The sequence below is a fragment of the Mesoplodon bidens genome, assembly GCF_964165515.1.
Source record: "Mesoplodon bidens genome assembly, chromosome: 1".
Classification (NCBI taxonomy): Eukaryota; Metazoa; Chordata; class Mammalia; order Artiodactyla; family Ziphiidae; genus Mesoplodon; species Mesoplodon bidens.
Genome location: NC_138176.1, coordinates 136,569,272 through 136,591,173, shown reverse-complemented (window position 1 = coordinate 136,591,173; position 21,902 = coordinate 136,569,272). Strand labels below are relative to the sequence as shown.

Below are 21,902 nucleotides of genomic sequence, written 5' to 3'. Positions count from 1 at the left end.
CTTTCATCAGTGTCTTATAGTTTTCTGCATAGAGGTCTTTTGTCTCCCTAGGTAGGTTTATTCCTAGGTATTTTATTCTTTTTGTTGCAGTGGTGAATGAATGGGATTGTTTTCTTACTTTCTCTTTCTGATCTTTCATTGTTAGTGTATAGGAATGCAAGAGATTTCTGGGCATTAATTTTGTATCCTGCAACTTTACCAAAGTCATTGATTAGCTCTATTAGTTTTCTGGTAGCATCTTTAGGATTTTCTATGTATCGTACCGTGTCATCTGCAAACAGTGACAGTTTTACTTCTTCTTTTCCAATTTATATTCCTCTTATTTCTTTTTGTTCTCTGATTGCTGTGGCTAGGACTTCCAAAACTATGTTGAATAGTGGTGAGAGTGGACATCCTTGTCCACAATTACCTTTTTTTAAAAGAAATTTATTAAGTATAGTTGATTTACAATGTGTGTTAATTTCTGCTGTATAGAAAAGTGATTTAGTTATACATATATATATTCTTTTTCATATTCTTTTCTATTATGGTTTATCACAGAATGTTGAATATAGTTCCCTGTGCTATACAGTAAGACCTTGTTTATCTTTTCTATGTATAATAGTTTGGATCTGCTAATCCCAAACTCCCAGTACATCCCTTCCCCACCTCTCCTCCCCCTTGGCAATAACAAGTCTGGTCTCTATGTCAGTGAGTCTTTTTTTCTGTTTCACAGATAAGTTCATTTGTGTCACATTTTAGATTCCACATATAAGTGATATCATATGTATTTGTTCTCTGTCTGACTTACTTCACTTAGTATGATACTCTCCAGTAGCATCCGTGTTGCTGCAAATGGCATTATTTCATTCTTTTTTATGGCTAAGTAGTACTTCATTGTATATATGTACCACATCATCTTTATCCATTCACCTGTCGATGGACACATAGGTTGTTTTTCTGTCGTGGCTGTGGTAATAGTGCTGCAGTGAACATTGGGGTGCATTTATCTTTTCAAATTATAGTTTTGTCCAGGTATATGCCCAGGAGTGGGATTGCTGGATCATATGGCAACTCTATTTTTAGTTCTTTGAGGAACCTCCATACTGTTTTCCATAGTGGCTGTACCAGTTTATAGTGCAATTACCTTTTTGTTGTAAGTGAAAGTTTTTAATCTTTTCTCACTTTAATTCTGCTTATTGAGCTATAAATTCATTAGTACATCCATGCTACTGTAATATGATTGTACCATAGGTAAGTCTTGATCCCTAAATTATCCCAGATCTTCACAGTGAAAGTCATATCACTTTCCTTGCCTACTTATGGTCTTTATTACATTTTATTCCCCCTAAATGACACCTTAAATTAATTGAATACATGATTAGCCTTCTATAGAACATTAAAAACATTTAAGCCTATTTTTAATTCCTTGGATGTGAGGGAAAGTATACATCCATATGTTTTCATATTTTATACAGTAGTCAAGTAGTTCTGAATTCAAGGGAGAATATCAAGGCATGAAAATATTTCTGTAATGTGGCTTAAGAGACATGTAGAGAGCATAGTGCAGTTCTCTCACACCAGTTGAACTTCTTTTTCATTTGAAAGGACCTTAAAAGGCCAGTATTTTTTACTTTTGAGACACCTTTAATTGTTCTGTATTTTCAGAATTGTAAACAGGAGCAGTCCCTGCTTTTCACCTCATTTGTTCTTGGAAATCACACTAGGGTATAGATTGTATTTTTTCTCACATGTTATAATGAGAAGGTTCACAGCTGTGAATAATAGCACATTATCAAAGAAAAAGTATAACTCTAAAACCCCATAGGCAATTTTAAAAGAAAAATTAGGTCCACATCAAAACCAGAAACCGTTGTCATCTTATAAACTAGGAAGCTGAGACACGGGCCATTAAGTAGACATCCTATACTTTCACTCATAGACCTAAGGGGCATAGAAAGGAAATTACCAGAACACTGTGTTGTTTTTAATCCAGCTTCTTTTGAGAGGTAAACAAAATTTGTGCTATAAATTGAATTCTCCGAACCATTCTCTGCAAGTCATTTAGTCGATTTTGTGTGTGTGTGTGTGCGCGCGCATGTGTGCACACTTCTTTGCCATCTTATTATGTGCGGGTCCATGTAACCACCGCTACAATCAAGATACAGAAGTATTACAACACCTTAAAGAGCTCCCTCAGCTACCTCTTTATAGCACACCCATCCTTTTTCCTCCCCCCAACAATCCCTGACTCCTGACAACCACTAATCTATTCTCCATCTCATCCATTTCGAGTAGAATTTCATTTTGATTTATTTATAGTTATTGGAGGGTATCTCTTTGTGTAGATATTTAGGTATGACATTTAAACATAACTTAGTTTTGCTTGTGTTGACATTACCAGTTTCAGTGAGGGAAAAAACCTTTTAGTCGATTTTTTTTTTTTTTTTTTTTTTTTTTTTTGCTGCATTGGGTCTGTTGCTACGCACGTGCTTTCTCTAGTTGCAGCGATTGGGGGCTAGTCTTCATTGCAGTGCGTGGGCTTCACATTGCAGTGGCTTCTCTTGTTGTGGAGCACGGGCTCTAGGCATGCGGCCTTCAGTAGTTGTGGCACACAGGCTCAGTAGGTGTGGCTCACGGGCTCTAGAGCACAGGCTTAGTAGCTGTGGTGCACGGGCTTAGTTGCTGTGTGGCATGTGGGATCTTCCCGGACCAGGGCTCGAACCTGTGTACCCTGCACTGGCAGGCGGATTCTTAACCACTGTGCCACCAGGGAAGTCCCCCTTTTAGTAGATTTGTAATGGTGATTTTTTTTTCCAACAACAGCTTCAGCTTCTTTTTGTTTTATTGAAATATATATTTTACAATAATGAAAAGAGGATATGATCAAAAACAATATTTTTTGTATATTTTTCTTTCAGGAAAATCCTGAATTTGATTTACATTTTGAAAAAATATATAAATGGGTTGCCAGCAGCACTGCTGAAAAGAATGCATTTATTTCATGCATTTGGAAACTGAATCAGCGATATCTCCGGAAGAAAATTGATTTTGTCAGTGTTAGCTCACAGCTTTTGGAAGGTAAGGTTAAATAAAAATGTATATGTAAAATCAGGTATATCTATAAGTGAATATATAATTTGGCATTACTCAAAGTATTTAAAACTCTGAATTATCTTTTTTGTAAAGGAATTTTAAGATAATTTTTCTTATTGCAGAAGTGATGCTTGTTCATTATAGAAAACTGATTCATTAACTTAAATAAAAATCACTTTTAAACTTAATCCTCGGAGATAACTATGCATTTCTATGCATACTGAAATGCTTTTTTTAAAATAAAGAAATTTATGTTGCTACCTAACATGGCTTTTCATATAATGTTTCATGAACATTTTCCATGTTATTAAACACTTACCCCAACATTATTTTTAATGGCACCACAGTATTCCATTGTATTGGATATACTATAATTTTTTAACTAATCACTTAAAAATTTTCCAATCTTTGCTTATCTTAAACAGCTTGAGATGAATATCCTTGTAGCTGTATTTTTGTGTAGAGTGTAGGTGTAGTGTTTAAGAAACAACTCTGGAGTCAGACTGCCTGGGTTCAAATACTGGCTTTGTCACTTACTATAGCTGTGTGACCTTGGGTTACTCTATGTTTCAGTTTCTCATATGTCAGAAACAGAGATAATAATAGTATCGACTCCATAGGATTGTTTTAAGGATTAAATTAATATATGAACATGATGAGAACAATGCCAGATATATAGTAAGAACTCAATTATATATTAACAATTATTATTCTATTATCAGGATAAAGTCCTAAGACATGAGGTTAATTAGGGTATTTTAGATCAGTATGTCTTCAGGAATATTGCTAGGGATTATTTTGTGTTATAAGAGAAAAACTCCACTGTTAATTGTTGAAAACATACAATGAGGTTTTTCTCTTTTAAAATTTCTTTTATGAAGACATACACATTGTGAGAAGATGGGTTCTGTGTGCCTTGCGGATGCAATTTGTGTTGTATTCTTTATCTCAAAGAAAGCAATTGAAGTAACAGCAGGTGGACAGAGTTGTTGCCCCTCATTTTTTTTTTTTGCCGTACGCGGGCCTCTCACCACTGTGGCCTCTCCCGTTGCGGAGCAACAGGCTCCAGACGCGCAGGCTCAGCGGCCATGGCCCACGGGCCCAGCCGCTCCGCAGCATGCGGGATCCTCCCGGACCAGGGCACAAACCCGTGTCCCCTGCATCGGCAGGCGGACCCCCAACCACTGCACCACCAGGGAAGCCCTGCCCCTCTTCATTGAGAAAAAAAAAAGTAGATTTGTTCTAAATTATATATTAGAAAGAAAACTTAGATTTGTCCTAAGTTGTATATTAGCATTTCAAAATAGAAGCTTCTGTTTTGTCAAGTGAAACATCTGAAATTGCCAATATTCAACCATTTTTACCTATAAAAATGGCAATTTCAGATGCTTCAGACTATTCCTTGACTTAGTCACTTGCCTCTGTCCTTTCTCCATTTTGTTTTACTTAATTCCTTTGCTGTTTGGTCATCTATCTTTCTCTCCTTAAATGTAGTATTCTTGTCCATCACTTACTAATTAGTGAGGCCATTACTGGTTTCAGGCTTGATGCTTGGAACTTGCAGAGGCAAGTCACGTCTCTCGGGCCACATGCTTCTCCCTGCAGTGGGGCTGGCCTTGTGTCAGAGCCCTCAGGGTTGCCATCTCGCCAACATTAGCCTCCAGTGTCTTGGTGGTTGAGTGTGTTGAGGAAATAACCTTTAAGAAATTTATGGTAATTTTCCATGCCTTGAATAGTGGCTTAATTTGTTCTGAGTAGCTTTCTTTTTTTTTTTTTTAACCATTTCAGGGTTGAACATTCTGATCAGTGAATGATTCATAAGCTTTCTGTTCTGTTGTTGAATATGATGTGTTTCCAGATGTTACTTATTGCCTAAGATGTATTTTAAACCAGTATATTTCATTCAGTCAACAATATGGGCAAGTACATACCTACCTGTATTTACCTCATTAGGAATATTACCAAAATCAATGAGAAGAGTATTGCTATTTTTTGAGAATGAGGTGACTAGCTTTAAAAAAAGACAAGACATTTAACTTTTCAGGGCCTTAAACGAAGGTGTAGACATTTTTATTTTTATAAATATTACCTAATTGAGATCAATTTTAAGAATACTGAGATCCTTAAGGAACTCATTTTGAAAATCACTTTCTATAAATCAGTAACTGTTGCTCTGGTTTAATGGAGTTCATATAGTAGCTTTATTAATGTCCATAAACTTGTTTAATGTTTTACTGGACTTTAAACTCATGGCCACTAACTCCCATTTAAAAAAAAAAATTCTCTAAGCTTTGGGTTATGTTAGAAAACAAATGAGAAATTAGAAAACAAATGAGAAATTATCAACATCTCCTTTTAAGAGCTAAGTAATCGGGCCTCCCTGGTGGCGCAGTGGTTGAGAGTCCGCCTGCCGATGCAGGGGATACAGGTTCGTGCCCCGGTCTGGGAGGATCCCGTATGCCGCGGAGCGGCTGGGCCCGTGAGCCATGGCCGCTGGGCCTGTGCGTCCAGAGCCTGTGCTCCGCAACGGGGAGAGGCCACAACAGTGAGAGGCCCGCATACCGCAAAAAAAAAAAAAAAAAAAAAAAAAAGAGCTAAGTAATCATTCAAGTAAGTAAGACTGTTCATTGGGAATGTTAGCAGTAGCAGCTTTAGTAGTTTTTATTGGTGACAATTGAATGTTCGTGCTAATAATTGGGGCTTCTTAGTAGAATAAGGTTCTTAAAACAGGACTTTGTTAGCAGTTGAAGTAGAGTGAAGTTTTTGTTTGGCCTTTTCTTTTTCATTCTTGCAGCCAGATTTTTTTTTTAAATCTTTGACTTGAATCCTTAAAAGCCAGCTTGAACTGATAATTGTGTGTGTTTTTTTAAACTGCTTCCATCTTGTCCTTTCTAACAATGTTTTATGACTAATCCATTCTGAGGGAGTGTCTGGGTAAAGGTTTGGACCTTGAGTGAAAATAACTAGACTGAACGCCTGAGTCACAACTGACCTATAAACAATCCCCAGGAAGTGATCTGTTTCCCAGTTTTCTCCTCCAAAGACTGGGCAGTACTGTTTCATAAACGACTAAGAGAAAATAGAAAGATAAATGTATTTTTAGTCACTGTCAGAAAATGAATTTAAAAAATGAACACTGGAAATTTAGCTTCTTGTGGATATTTCCTGTTTGTAGTTGTATTTGACATTGTCTTTTAAGCTTTAATGTAGCATGAAGTTCGAATGAAATATGGGTAGTATTTTTAAAATTTAAACCTGTGTACATTTCTAGCCAGCTAATATTCTTTGCTTACTTTCCTCTGCTTTTTTCATACCTTTTTACTCTCCAGAACTGCCTAAAGTTACAGAAGGTGCGTAACACCTTTTCTTCTTATTCTATTCCATAGATATTTATTACTTGACGTTGTTATGTACTGTTGGTTGCATATTTTATGAAATTGTGTGCAGGGAAAAGTATATTACTACAAAATCCATATGGTAATAAAAATCGATGATAGTATTCATTATTCACTTACAAAGGGCTCTTTTATGGAAGAGAAAATACTTCTGAAGCAGTTATGATCATTTAAAATATTTGTTTATTTTTAAATATTTACTTGTGCAAGGAGCTGTACAGAATGGTTTAGGCATTCCCTGCCCCCTAGCGGCTAAGAAGCTGTCACACATGACAGTTTAACATTTCCACAGTGACTGTTTCAAAGGACTAGGAGCTCGGCGATGCTACTGAAGGCACGTATATTTATATACTGTAATCTGTAATTGCCTGTACCAAGTTTTATCCCCCTCCTTTTTTTTCTGGGACATTAACTAAATCGGCCTAATTGCCATTCTTAAGAGTAAACTGTTCGTTATTTTGAATTAGGTGTTTTTTGTTCTAGGACAAATGAACATATGTCATGTCACGCTGAATGCAAGTATTCATTTTCATACAAAATAATATTTCAAACATCCAGTGTTTGTCATTTTAACATGTCACATGAGTTGATGAAAATCAGTGACTTTGTTTCGAGGTTTATTTAGGGGTAAAAATTATTTTTTTCATTTTACCTCTCTTAACCTAAAGATTTATATAAATCCCACATGCTGAGTGTATTCTCTCAAAAAACTGAACTGAGACATTTACCCAGAAAGCATCTCAGATTTGACCTCGTGGTCTTTTGTTTTGAAGCAGGAAAAGTTTAAATTTTTGTAATTTCACTCAGCCGTGTAGTTGTTACTCTTCTTACTACAGTGTACAGTTACTGAGAAAGTTTCTATTAGCTGATCTTTAGAAATTTTATTAACACGTGAAAATTTTTTAAACAAAGAAGTAGAAAATTCAGTTAATATTTTCAGTGCCCAAAATAAATTGTGAATTGTAGATGCATTTTTAAAATTTCAATTGAAAGTTATTTGGAGAAAAAACAAACCAAAGACAAAAAGAAAAAAGATAACAGAAGAAAATGTTACCTGGGAAAAAAAGGGAAGCAAATTGTTTTTCATGTGTCCTGAACTCATAATCATTGTTTTGTTAGAGCAACAGTCACTTTAGGTAGGGGGAAAAGGTTAGTCTTGCACACGTGCTTTGTTTCTGGTTTTGTATTTGTTTTATAGTTTGATTATGTTTTGGGAAACTGTGACTAAAGCCTATTTTAACACAAGTCAATGAATTAGACTGCATGCTTTTGTTATAATAGATAATTATGTTAACACATGCGGTTCTTCATAATAATAAGGGTTTTTTTCATATATTTTGAATCATTTTTTCCTATTTTTCAGCCACTAAATGTGACCTGTGATTATAACTGACCTTACCTATAAGTACAGTGCTATTGTCCATCCTACTTTTTTTGACTACTTTATTTTTAATTTTTACCCTCTTTAAGAATCTGTTCCAAGTGGAGAAAATCAGAGTGTGACAGGAGGTGATGAAGAAGCAGTGGATGAATACCAAGAGTTAAATGCAAGAGAAGAGCAGGATATTGAGATAATGATGGAAGGCTGTGAGTATGCAATTTCAAATGCCGAGGCCTTTGCAGAAAGGTTGTCCAGAGAGCTGCAGGTGCTAGATGGGGTAAGCCTTTCTTGTAATCTATGATTAGTGATGTGTGTGTAGTAGATTGAGGAGACTGGTGATGTTTATATTTTACTGCCTGAGCACTTAAGCCTGGGTAGTGTGATTATTGCTGTCTTTCTCTATAAGTGCATTACCAGCTGCCATCAGTCTTTCACTGTTCTTGTTCAAAAGACAACCATTCCTAATAGGCCAATGAAGGCAGTTGGCTGAGGTTCTGGATTGGGGAGCTTCTTGATTTGAAGTGATGGAAGTAAAAAGTAGCCAACCTGAAACCAACTTGAGGGTTGATTCCCCCAGCCTCTGAAACACCTCAGAATAGTTCAGTGCAAAAGAATAGCGTTTTTGTGGTTTGAAAAAAAAAAAAATAGGTACAGGTTAGAAAGAGAGAAATTGGGCCGAAAGAAGTGAATCATGTACCCAAAGAGAGCAAGATAGTGTGGGGAAAACAGAGAGCCAGGGGAAAAGGATGTTTGACTCCCCTGCTGAAATGTTTTGGAATAGACTCTATTCATTTGTACGCACATTTCTAAGTTTGTATCTAAATGCACATCTTTATTTACTTTTTTTTAGAAAGTAAAAAGCTGCAAGTAGCACCTCTGTTGTGAGAAAAACCTAAAATGGGAACATTTGGGGGTTTTTTTGTTTTGTTTAGACAAGGTATGCATTTAAGAAAAATCCTCAGGGCTTCCCTGGTGGCGCAGTGGTTGAGAGTCTGCCTGCTGATGCAGGGGACACGGGTTTGTGCCCTGGTCCGGGAGGATCCCACGTGCCGCGGGGCAGCTGGGCCCATGAGCCATGGCTGCTGAGCCTGCGCATCCAGAGCCTGTGCTCCGCAACGGGAGAGGCCACGACAGTAGAGGCCCGCATACCGCAAAAAAAAAAAAAAAAAATCCTCAGAATAAAAAATATTTAAAGACCTAAAGAATGTTAAGGTACATGAAAGATACAGAGTTATGAGATTGAACTGAGGCCCAGAGTTTACACGAACAGTCCAAGCTTACAAATCTATAAAACCCTCTGGAAGTAAGGCCTAGAAGAGACTTCAAGATGTTAAAGTAGGAATTGTCCTGGGTCAGTTCAAGCCCACCTCTGCTGCTTGATGTCAGTGGGTCTGAGCCCTGCTGCCTTTACAGTTGGGCTGCACCTATAATTGAGTTATGAGTAGTGTGTAATATAACACATGTGAAATTATAGCATCAACTGTACAATGATACTTTTAATTCCTTGTCCAAATTTTTTCCTCATATTTGTTATCTGCCTTCTTAATGTGGCTTAGTGATTTGTATTTTCTTTTCTAGTTAATATTACATCTGTGTTGCAAGTCATCATATTACTTTGCAGTTTAGTTTTGGATTTGAAAGCTTCCATATTTCAGGGAATTCAGAATCAATAGTCAGAATCATTTAGAAAACATTAATAAAGGGATGGTGGTTTGTTACTGCTTTGCCTCAAAAAAAAAGTAGTCGCAAATGAAAGAGAAAAGAAAGAATACCATGGAAGGAGCTATCTTATGGCAACAGGCTCTTCCACATCCTGTTAGTACAAATCATACAACAGTTATAAGTTAGTTCCATGAATTCTTCAAAGACTGGCATACTACTGTTACCCTCTTGACTAAGGTATTAACATAGATGATTCTGCTTTTGTTTAGGGTTTTATGTAAATATTACAGAGTATAGAAAATTTTTATAGCTGATAGAGTTAGAAGGAGTATCAGAGATGGCATAGTGTAATGCCACTTAATTTATAGAAATGAGAATATACCATTACTGATGATACATCGTGGGGCAGAGCCCTACTTGTTCAGTCTGCAGAAATATGAATACTGAGGTATGGTCCCTAACCTTGATATAAAGGAAAGCGTACTTTCCTGAAATACTGTGTAAAAAAGTGGAATGTAAACACAAAGTGATAAATTAGATGTTTAAATGTGTATGTCAACCTTTGTTACTCTGCTGTCAGAGATTTATCAATATTTCATTTTTATACCTCTTTTACACATTTGAAGAATACGAAGTATTACTTATCTTTTTAACTTTGTAGGCCAACATCCAGTCAATCATGGCCTCCGAAAAACAAGTAAACATCCTAATGAAGTTGCTGGATGAGGCTCTAAAGGAGGTGGATCAGATTGAATTGAAACTGAGTAGTTATGAGGAAATGCTCCAAAGTGTAAAAGAACAAATGGATCAGATCTCTGAGAGCAACCACCTGATTCATCTTAGTAACACTAATAATGTAAAACTCCTATCAGAGATAGAGTTCCTTGTGGTAAGCATGATTATAAATTACCAACAACAATTAAAAAAATCTAATGATAATATGTAAAGCCCATTTGTAAACATTTTCTAATTTCTTTAGGAGAGCAAGATTTAAAAATACTGAAATTGAAAAGACCTAGTAATAGGATTGAGTAGCATCTTACCTGTAAATTTCCTGAAGAGTACATGTACAAACAGTGTATTTTTATATATTCCAGAACCACATGGACTTGGCCAAAGGTCATATAAAGGCCCTTCAGGAAGGAGATCTTGCTTCCTCCAGGGGCATCGAGGCCTGTACCAATGCCGCGGATGCCCTTCTGCAGTGCATGAATGTGGCTCTTCGACCAGGTGTGACAATAAGATCTGCCCAAGAACCTGAGACTAAGCCTGTGACTTAGTATAAAGCTTTTGACAAGAAGTGCATGGGGCAAGTGGTTTAGGGTTACATTCTTAGCTATTAAAACAAGTTTCACTTATTATCAAACATAATTCATATTAGCACTAAGAAATTGTTCATTTCAGTTCCTTCTGATTGACCATCAATGACTGGTTAACACCAGGATTTTTCTTCAGTACTGTCCATAGGACCTAGCACAAAGTAGATGACATATGGTTTTGCTATGCCAGCAGTTCCAAAACTTGAGTTTGCATTAGAATCACCTAGAGCAGGGGTCCCCAACACCCGGGGCTGCAACTGGTACTGGTCCGTGGCCTGTTAGGTACTGGGCTACGCAGCAGGATGTGAGCAGCGGGCGAGTGAGCGAAGCTTCATCTGCTGCTCCCCATCACGTGCATTACCACCTGAACCATCCCCGCCACCACCATCTGTGGAGAAATTGTCTTCCACGAAACTGGTCCCTGGTGCCAAAAAGGTTGGGGACCACTGACCTAGAAGGCTTACGAAAATACAGATTGCCAGGTGCCACCTCCAGAATCAGTAGATCTGGGCTGAGACCTGGGAATCCATATTTCTAACAGTTCCCAGGTGATGCTGAGGCAGGACCACACTGTGAGAACCACTGTGCTATACTGTTTTTTTCCCCTTGCCTTTCTTTTACAAAGCGTACGAATAAACCAGTAAAACTTTGGGTTCTTCAAAACTGAAATATGGATACTGTTATAAAGGTATTCATTAAACATTGAGGAACTCTTTTTACGCATTAAATAAGTCAAAAAATGTTATGATTTCAGGCCATGACATGCTTCTGGCAGTCAAACAGCAACAGCAGCGTTTCAGTGATTTGCGAGAGCATTTTGCCCGGAGACTAGCCAGTCACCTCAACAATGTTTTTGTTCAACAGGTAATTTTATTTTATTATTAATACTGACATGTTCTTGTAACCTGTTTATATATATATTAACTTAAAATTAGTATATATTAGCTTAAAATTAAATTCCCAGAAAAAATTTTAGTGTGTTTAATTGGGATCACAGTATATTCCTGCACACATTTCTTTGATTTTAATATTTTTAATATTTTTAAGTTTTAATATTTGTAAATACATCTACGAGCAAATATGTGCATATTTGCTCGTAGATGTATTTGGGGCCTCAGTGGCCTCCTTAGGAAGACAGTCTAGTTCCTTTTAGCTAAAACTCCCTGAGTTTTAAATAACTATGCTTACATGTTGCATATACCATTTAGACATTCTTATTTATAAAAATAAGTCCAAACCTGTTACATGTTTACTGTTTGGCTTGTTTTATTTTTCAGTGTTTTGAATTGAGAACTAGGACTTGATTCCATGTTTGAAGTGTTTCATTGGCTTCATGTATTTACATATATGAGAAAAATGACTCAGTTGTAAATTCCAGTTGATTTAATCTTATATAAACCCTTTGCCTGCATTTTTATATGGAAAGGGATGTTATAATTAAGGTTGTGGCAATGATAATAATGCTAATAATATTATTAAGGGTACCTTGGATTTGAATAGAAGGCATTTTAATATCTGGGCTTTTTTTTTTTTTTTTTTTTTTTTTCTTTTTGCGGTATGCGGGCCTCTCACTGTTGTGGCCTCTCCCGTTGCGGAGCACAGGCTCCGGATGCGCAGGCCCAGCGGCCATGGCTCACGGGCCCAGCCGCTCCGCGGCATATGGGATCCTCCCAGACCGGGGCACGAACCCGTATCCCCTGCATCGGCAGGCGGACTCTCAACCACTGCGCCACCAGGGAGGCCCTGGGCATTTTAATACATTAGGTTTCGTATATTTTTCATCTCTTTTATTTTAATAGGGTTATTGGGCAAAAAAAAAATTGAGGGAAATTCTGTTCATCAAGAAATGCTGTCTGAAATACTAGATTCTTATTTTGTTTTCACTTTGTAGTATTCTAAAACAATTGTATTTACTATATTTTATTTCTGATTAGTTTACTCAGGCCCTCCTTCAACTCTATAACAGGTCCTACTTTCTTTCGGTGCCTGTGAGTACATCAACTTTGGCTCCAGCTTCTTTGATTCTTTTCTTTTTTCTGTAAAGTTTACTAAACTTAACAGCAGCAGAATCTTTATAGATTATAATTTACTGATTTAAGCTACCTGTTAACCATATTTATAGCAGTTTTTTAATGTCCCATAACAAAAAGTTTATTTAGGCCAAAAAAGCATTTAATCTCATTCTGCTTGCCTTTCTTCCTGTCATTCTGTCACTCACTCACTTTCTCCTTCATATATTTAGAAATCATTTGCCAAGTGATTAGAGATGCATACCAGCCATTTACTTGGAATAGATGAGAGGCTGATTCTGCCCTCAAGTCACTCACAGTCTAGAGAAGGGAGATGTAATAGACTGATGGACTGAGGGGGGGTATATGTTATGATAGTGGTACTGTGGGAGCATAAAGGAAGACCATCTAACTAAGCATGCAAGGGGGAAATTGGGGAAGACTCTCTTAACATTTTACTTGACGTGAAAAGCATCAAGAAAAAAGTAAACCTAGAAATCACATAGGAAATACGAATGCACATTTGACTTACAGTATTATTTCAATAATATCTATTTCTACACAGTTCCCTAGTTTTTAAAAATAATCCTGTTAACAGTAATATAGGCCACACTTGTAGATGGTACTGAAATTACTAGTCCATAAACGATAATCCTTTCTGCACCCTTAATTGTTTGCTGTAACATGCTACTATTTATGATTTTGCTTCCTTGCCTTATAAACTAATGGCTTTGTTTTAAGTGAATGCTTCCGAGTTCTGAAAATCTAAAATGTATTGTTACACGTGAGTAATGCATGTTGAAAACCAGAATGTTGCAACAACCTAGAATGTGCTGAAGAAGGTGGAGGACGACATCCCAAGTATAGAAAAGAGATTTTCTGTGTGTTAAATTTAATGCATTGTGTCACCTAGCAAAAGAGTTGGGAAACATGGGTATTTCTATTCCTGGTTGTGGGACACACTAGCTGGGAAAATTTGCTTACCGCATTATGGTTTATCTCTTTGTCAGTCACCAGATTTTTATTGCATGCCTATTTTGTACTCACTGTCATCCATATATAAGAATAAGAAATGACTCCCACCCTCAAGATGCTTGTGAGGAGGTGTTAAAAGTAATGTAGTTAAAGCTCTACAGCAGTGTATACAGAGTACCTTGGAGACATTGAAGGTTCAGTTCCAGACCACCACAATAAAGTGAATATGTCAATAAAGCAAGTCACACAAATTTTTTTGTTTCCCAGTGCATGTAAAATTTATGTTTACACTATATTGTAGCCTATTAAGTGTACAATAGCATTATGTCTAACAAATTGTACACACCTTAATTTAAAAAATACTTTATTTCTAAAAATTGCTAACCATCATCTGAGCCTTCAATGAGTCATAATATTTTTGCTGGTGAGGGGTCTTTCCTCGATGTTGACGGCACTGAGGGATCAAGGTGGTGGTTGCTGAAGAGTGGGGTGGCTATGGCAATTTTTAAAAATAAGACAACGAAGTTTGCTGTAATGATTGACTTTTCCATTCCCAAACAATTTCTCTGGGGCATGCAATGCTGGTGATAGCATTTTACCCACAGTAGAACTTCTTTCAAAACTGGAGTCAGTCCTCTGAAATCCTGCCGCTGTTTTATCAACTAAGTTTATGTAATAGCCTAAATCCGTTGTTGTCATTTCAGTAGTCTTCACAGCATCTTCACCAGGAGTAGATTCCATCTCAGGAAACCACTTTCTTTGCTCAGCCATAAGAAGCAGCTCCTCATCCGTTAAAATCCATTAAGTGAGATTATAGCAATTCAGTCACATCTTCAGTCTCCGCTTATAATTCTAGTTCTCTTGCTATTTCTACCACATCTGTAGTTACTTCCTCTACTGCAGTCTTGAACCCCTCAAAGTCATTCATGAGGGTTGGAATCAGCTTCTTCTAAAACTCTTGTTAATGTTGATATTTTGATCTCATGAATCACGAATGTTCTTAATGGCATCTAGAGTGGTGAATCCTTTCCAACAGGTTTTCAGTTGTCTTTACCCAGGTCTATCAGAGGAATCACTATCTGTGGCAACTGTGGCCTTACAAAATGTTATCTCTTAAATAATAAGGCTTGAGGGGCTTCCCTGGTGGTGCAGTGGTTGAGAGTCCGCCTGCTGATGCAGGGGACACGGGTTTGTGCCCCTGTCCAGGAGGATCCCACATGCCGCGGAGCGGCTGGGCCCGTGAGCCATGGCCGCTGAGCCTGCGCGTCCGGAGCCTGTGCTCCGCAACGGGAGAGGCCGCAACAGTGAGAGGCCCGCGTACCGCAAAAAAAGACTTGAAAGTCGAAATGACTCTTTAGTCATGGGCTGCAGAATAGAAATTGTGTTAGCAGGCATGAAAACAACATTAATCTCTTCATACATCTCCATCAGAGCTCTTGGGTGACCAGGTGCCTTGTCAGTGAGCAGCAATATTTTAAAAGGAGGTTTTTTTTCTGAGCAGTAAGTCTCAACAGTGAGCTCAAAATATTCAGTAAAATACTCATGTTGTGAGCAGATGTGCTGTCATCCAGACTTTGTTGTTCCATTTTTAGGGCACAGGCAGAGTAGATTTAGCATACTTCTTAAGGACCCTAGGATTTTCAGAATGGTAAATGAGCATTGGCTTCAACTTAAAGTCACCAGCTGCATTAGCCCCTAACAAGAGAGTCAGCCTGTGCTTTGAAGCTTTGAAGCCAGGCATTTACTTCTCCTCTCTAGCTGTGAAAGTCTTAGATAGCATCTTCTTCTAATAGAAGGCTGTTTCATCTACTTGGAAAATCTGTTGTTTAGTGTAGCCACCTTTTTTAATTATCTTAGCTAGATCTTCTGGATAACTTGCTTCAGCTTCTACATCAGCAGTTGTGCTTTACCTTGCACTTTTATGTCATGGAGATGGCTTCTTTCCTTGAACCTCATGAACCAGCCTCTACTAGCTTCAGACTTTTCTTCTGCAGTTTCCTCACCTCTCTCAGCCTTCATAGAATTGAAGAGAGTTAGGGCCTTGCTCTGGATTAGGCTTTGGCTTGTGGGAATGTTGTGGCTGGTTTGGTTTTCTTTCCAGACCCCTGAAACTTTCTCCATATCAGCAATAAGGTTGTTTTGCTTTCTAATCATTCAAGTGTTCACTCGAGTAGCACTTTTTATTTCCTTCAAGAACTTTTCCTTTGCACTCACAGCTTGGCTGTTTGATACAAGAGGCCTAGCTTTCAGCCGATCTTGGCTTTCAACATGCCTTCCTCAGTAAACTTAATCATTGGTTTAAAGTGAGAGATGTATGACTCTTCCTTTCACTTGAACACTTAGAGGCGATTATCAGAGTATTAATTGGTATACTTTCAATATTGCTGTGTCTCAAGGAATAGGGAGGCCGGAGGAGAGAAATAGGGGAATGACCAGTTGATGGAGCAGTCAGAACACACATTTATCAATTAAAGTTCACCATCTTATGTGGACACAGTTCATGGTGCTCCAAAACAATTACAGTAGTAACGTCAAAGATCACCGATCACAGATCATCATAACGAATATAATAATGAAAATGTTTGAAATTTTGCAAGAATTATCAAAATGTGACACAGAGACATGCAGTGAGTAAATGCTTTTAGAAAAATGGCGCCAGTACACTTGCTTGACACAGCGTTGCCATAAACCTTCAATTTGTAAAACATGCAATTTCTGCAAAGCGCAGTAAAAGCAAAGCACAATAAAATGAGATACGCTTGTATATTAAATTGCTAATTGTATAGCCACATATACATAATATTCATATGTATAAGTGCTAAAGAGGTTTAATCAAAAGTGAGTTTACTGAGGATTTAAATAGTCAGATATGGCATCACAGATTAAGACAGGTCTTGAACAGAGTTCGTGCAATGCAGTTTATAGCAAATGTATAGATATAATATTATAACTACTGAACAGAAGAATCCGGTGGAAATAATCTAATGACCACAACATAACAGTGATTTAAGGGCACTGATTTCTGGTCTTTTTAAAATTCACACATCAATAAAATTAAATTTGGAGACTGACCAAGTCACCAATTTATTTTACCAAGTAAAAACCTTAAAAAAGAAATATCTCCATCTGCTTTCACTATCGTTTTATTTTTAAAATGTCATTTGGTACTAAAAGAAAAGGAAGAACATAATTTCAGACTTTCTAAATTAATACATTTACCTTAATGAGAAACTGGCTCCCATCCTTTTCTTGTTTCCTTATTGCTGCAGGCCAGTGAGAACATCTTCACATTTGGGAATCACTGATTCAGAGCACACTCTCTGTGATGCAACTTTCACAGTAATACTTCCACATAGCTACATTTTAATGAAACTTGAAATGTGTCTTTAATATTCACTTCTTACTGTAATATAAGAGTAATATTTTTAACAATTGGCAAAATTTTTTGGCTCTTTTAGATCTTTTTACATACTCAGCTTCCATTGAAATGATAGACTCTTACCCATAACTTACATATTTACTAGGGATTCATGTATCTAGAAATATATTCATCTGGGGAAATCAGACCAGTTACTCTAATTAGGATTCTGATATTGGAAGCAGGCAATCAAATTAAGGCTAATAAAATTGAGGAAATATTTGCAAAAGGGATGTCATTGTAAAAAATTTTTTGGTTTTTTGAAAGATTTGTCTTGAAAGGATAACTGTTCTCTGCCCCTTTTCCCCCTTTGGTTCTACAGAGACCTCATGATTCTGTGCTCCACCTTTAGCAACATGATAAGACCAATTATGCACTGAGCTAAAAGTACAGCCAGGAAAAAACTGAAGTTGTGGGAGGTTTTGCTATATGCTTAAATTTGGAAATTTTTCTTTCAACATATATTTACAGAAACATTATATAGCAAAATAAAACCTGTGTAATAAACCAACAATATTCAGTTCATGCCACAAAAATTGTTTCCTTAAGCATATTTCACAATCTTCTAAACATAGGTTGATGTGGTTAAAAACTTAGAAAGAACTATGATTACTTAAGATCGGTTTTCATGTTTGTTGAAACTTGGCTCATATTTTCTTTTTCCTTTAAGAAAATAAAAATAAACATGCCATAACATAGAAAGAGTTCCCAAATCTTGAAAATTTGCTCAGTATTTAACATGAATGTGTCATTTCTGTTAGAAGGTCAGTAAAGCAAAGTGATTAAGAGTATGGATGCTGGAGCCAAGTTTCCTGGATTCCAAATCCTGATTCTGCTGCCTGGGTGACCTTGGGCAAGTGAACCTCTTTGTGCCGTCTTAGTTGCCCTATCAAATGAATGGGAGTAATAAAAATACCTACTTCATAGGGTTGGTGTGAGGATTAATGTGTTGTTATATGCTCAGCACTTAGAACAGTGCTTGGTTTTAGTAAAGTGTTCAAAATTAGCTAATTTTATTATAAATTCTAGGTATATGTATATGTATATATATTGTATATATACATTACATATTATATAATAATACATATTATATTATAATAATATATATTATATATACACACACTAATGAAAATTTATAATTCACTAAGTTCTTAGAAAATGTATTTGTCTTAGCTTAACTTGGAGAAAATCTAGTATATTATTTTAAAATTATATTAATAATAGGGTTTTGCTATTTTTTAAATGAGGAGAAAAGTAGTCTGCAGAGTTATTATAAGGATTAGAATTTATATATATAAAGAACCTAGCATGGTAGTAGGCATTCAGTAAATTGTTATTGTTACTAATTTACTTATCTATAATAAGAAACTTTAAACAATGTCTTAATTTTAAAAATATATAAAGAATGAAATTCTTAGCACATGTTCTAGATGTGATCGTTTTCTATATTTTTTTAATTTATTTTATTTTCTTTATTTTTTTGGACGCGTCAAGTCTTAGTTACGGCACGTGAGGTCTTTGTTGAGGCATGCAGTCTCTTCATTGTGTCACGCAGGCTTCTCTCTAGTTGTGGCATGCGGGTTTTCTCTCTCTAGTTGTGGCTCATGGGCAGCGCACATGGGCTCTGTAGTTGTGGCGTGCGGGCTCTGTAGTTGTGGCGTGCAGGCTCTGTAGTTTGTGGCACACGGGCTCTCTTGTTGAGGTGCACAAGCTCAGTAGTTGTGACACACTGGCTTAGTTGCCCAGCGGCGTGTGGGATCTTAGTTTCCCTACCAGGGACTGAACCCGCGTCCCCTTCATTGGAAGGTGGATTCTTTACCACTGGACCACGGGGGAAGTCCCTCTATATTATTGATTGAACTAAACAATTTAAGTATTTGATTTTCCTGTTTCCTATAGGTATTTTGGAACCATTTTCTCTAAAATCTTTCTGTTAACACTAATAACATTTAATCTATCTTAATAGTAATAGTTTGAAGGTAATGATGTTCTTTATATCAGAGTGAATTTTCAAATGATGGTGATCTTTAAAATGCTGTTTGCAAAAGAAAGCTTTGAATAGTAATATATGTGAAAGATCTTTGTAAACTGTAAAATCCTCTATAAATGTTAACTCTTCCATTTTGCAGGAGAAGTGAAGGTTTTTAATTGAAGAGCTTTCGTGGCATTAAATTAAATAATATAACTTAACATGTAATGGTCTGAGTACACAGTTGTAGAAGAACATAAACAATGATTTTGAGTCTTAAGTCATTGAGAAAAATTAATGAGGAAGATTGGGATAATGAAAAAATATCTAATATTGTTATTAATAAAGACAGAATGTTTGAAAAACATTTATAAGCTATAACAGTTTTGTCAAATGTTCTTTGCTTTTAGTGTATCTAGTTAAGACAATTTGGAGACCTTAGCAGACTTAAAACTATAATATCTATTTATGCTTAGTATCTAATATCTGTGATTTAATGGAATCTCAGTCATCCTTCTGATGTGGCCATTAGAAAACATTTCTGTAATGTAATGTTTGTATTGACCTTTGGCATTTTTTTTTTTTTTTTTTTTTTTTTTGCGGTATGCGGGCCTCTCACTGTTGTGGCGTCTCCCGCTGCGGAGCACAGGTTCTGGACGTGCAGGCCCAGCGGCCATGGCTTATGGGCCCAGCCGCCCCGCGGCATGTGGGATCCTCCCGGACCGGGGCACAAACCTGCGTCCCCTGCATCGGCAGGCGGACTCCCAACCACTGCGCCACCAGGGAAGCCCTGACCTTTGGCAATTTTTGAGTCTGGTTAAAATGATTTGTTTGACATGTTTTTAAAAGAAAACAGAAGTGAGACTCAGATGTCTAAGGTTCAGATTCTAGCTTTCCTCCTGTGTGACCTGTGGAAATCACTTAACTCTTTGAGTTTCAATTTGTTCTTCAATTTTTCTATTGGATCAGATGATCTACTAGTTCTATATACTCTAAAACAAAAGTCAGGAAGCATTATCTGTCTCAGGCTGTTTGAAAACTTATTAATTTATAATGTCAAGGATGAAAAAATCATATATTTATTTGCTTAACAAATTATTGGGAAAATTAAAATTACATTATTAGTAGGGGTTATCCTGGAAACCCCAGGTTATAGTCATCTGTAATCCTTCCTAGTTCCGAAATTCTATATCCTATATATTTTCATCTGTTGCTTTAAATATTGTAGACTCCAATGGAAATACCATAGATGTAGACAATTTGTTTTGAATGACTTCCTTATTTGCTGTGTTTCTTAATACAGTTTGTATCATGATATTTATTTGCTTAGTAAATTGTAAAATGATATGGAGAGGCAAGCTTGATTAAAACATTCATTCTCAACTCCTTTAGAAGATAAAACAAGTAGTTGATTTATCAGAGAACCATTCTTGTGTGTTTATGACTGTTTTATGGTGGTGGTGTTCAGTTCACATACACAGGATGATAAAAGAAGCCAAGTAAGTACTCAGTTCTTATTTTTCTATGTGCTGTTGGTTTTGCTTGGCCATATTTGATCACTGTTTAGAATTTTTAGTTACAACAATGTTTCTTTATACTGTCTATGATATTTATTTACTTACTCATTCTAGGGCCATGATCAGAGTTCAACTCTTGCTCAGCACTCTGCTGAACTGACTTTACCTAATCATCATCCATTTCATAGAGACTTGCTCCGATATGCCAAGCTGATGGAGTGGCTAAAGAGTACCGATTATGGAAAGTATGAGGGACTAACAAAGGTATGGATTTGATGCCAATTACTGAGTATAGAGCATAATCTTTTAGAATCAAGAGGCCATGTGTTCAGTTCCCCAGGTGACATTTGAAATAATATTGTATATTCTTAGCAAAGTAGGAAATAATTGAATTTCTAAGTGCTCATTAGCCAGGGAAAACATTTATTTTATTTACTTGGGTGGAGAAGAGCTAGATTTTGAACTTCCAATATAATGTAGTTTTAGGCCATACTGTAGCCTGAAGCATTCAGTTTAGTTAAATGCTATAATTATTTCCTGAGTTTCTTTATATACAATATAAAAACTAGGGAGTATGAAGATGCTGTAAGTGAGACATTTGCCCTCTAAGAATCTATAATCTGTTCTTTTAAGCAAGTGCAGTGTGCCTCATTATTAAACAAACATTCCACTTTTCTAGGCACACAGAAACATGGGTATTTCTATTCCTGGTTGTGGGACAACTGGGAAGAGCAATTATAATTAAAACAATCAGCAAAAAATAAAGTGCTAAACTGGGAATGAGTTTAAATATGTGGCAGTGTAGAGAAGGGAAGTCCATGACTGGAAGCCACGGGGGAAAACTTAATGGAAAACATTGGACTTGAATTGACTTTTAAGTAATGAGTGGAATTAAATTAGCCAGAAATAAGAGGAAGGGCATTCCAGGGATGAGGAGCAAGATGTGCAGACAAAGTGGGAAAATATGCCCTTTTCCCAGGACTATAAGAAGGCAAGCCTGATTAGAGCAGAAATTCCGTATTCTGGAAGAGTGAGAAGTTAGGTTAAAGAATCTGAGCCTTGAGACCTAACAGCATTCTTCACACATGGGAAAAGCTTAGATGGGGTAAACTAATTTAGAACTTAATGTAATAACTGAAATGAAATGAAATCTTGAACTGAGAATTGGACCCTGCAAGCCCG

The 21,902-nt window shown here is 36.7% G+C and overlaps 1 protein-coding gene across 3 annotated transcripts in view; it reads left to right on the top strand.

Moving 5' to 3' along the window:
• Positions 1-21,902, top strand: part of EXOC1 (exocyst complex component 1) — a 64,395-nt gene that overhangs the window by 12,585 nt on the left and 29,908 nt on the right. For 2 of the 3 annotated variants that reach the window (XM_081227112.1, XM_081227111.1), the window contains exons 4-9: positions 2,901-3,060; positions 7,941-8,128; positions 10,175-10,402; positions 10,611-10,743; positions 11,587-11,696; positions 20,835-20,984. In XM_081227112.1, coding sequence (XP_081083238.1) covers positions 2,901-3,060; positions 7,941-8,128; positions 10,175-10,402; positions 10,611-10,743; positions 11,587-11,696; positions 20,835-20,984 — 969 coding nt within the window. The remainder of the gene's footprint in view (positions 1-2,900; positions 3,061-7,940; positions 8,129-10,174; positions 10,403-10,610; positions 10,744-11,586; positions 11,697-20,834; positions 20,985-21,902) is intronic. The other variant, XM_081227113.1, reaches the window with a different exon arrangement.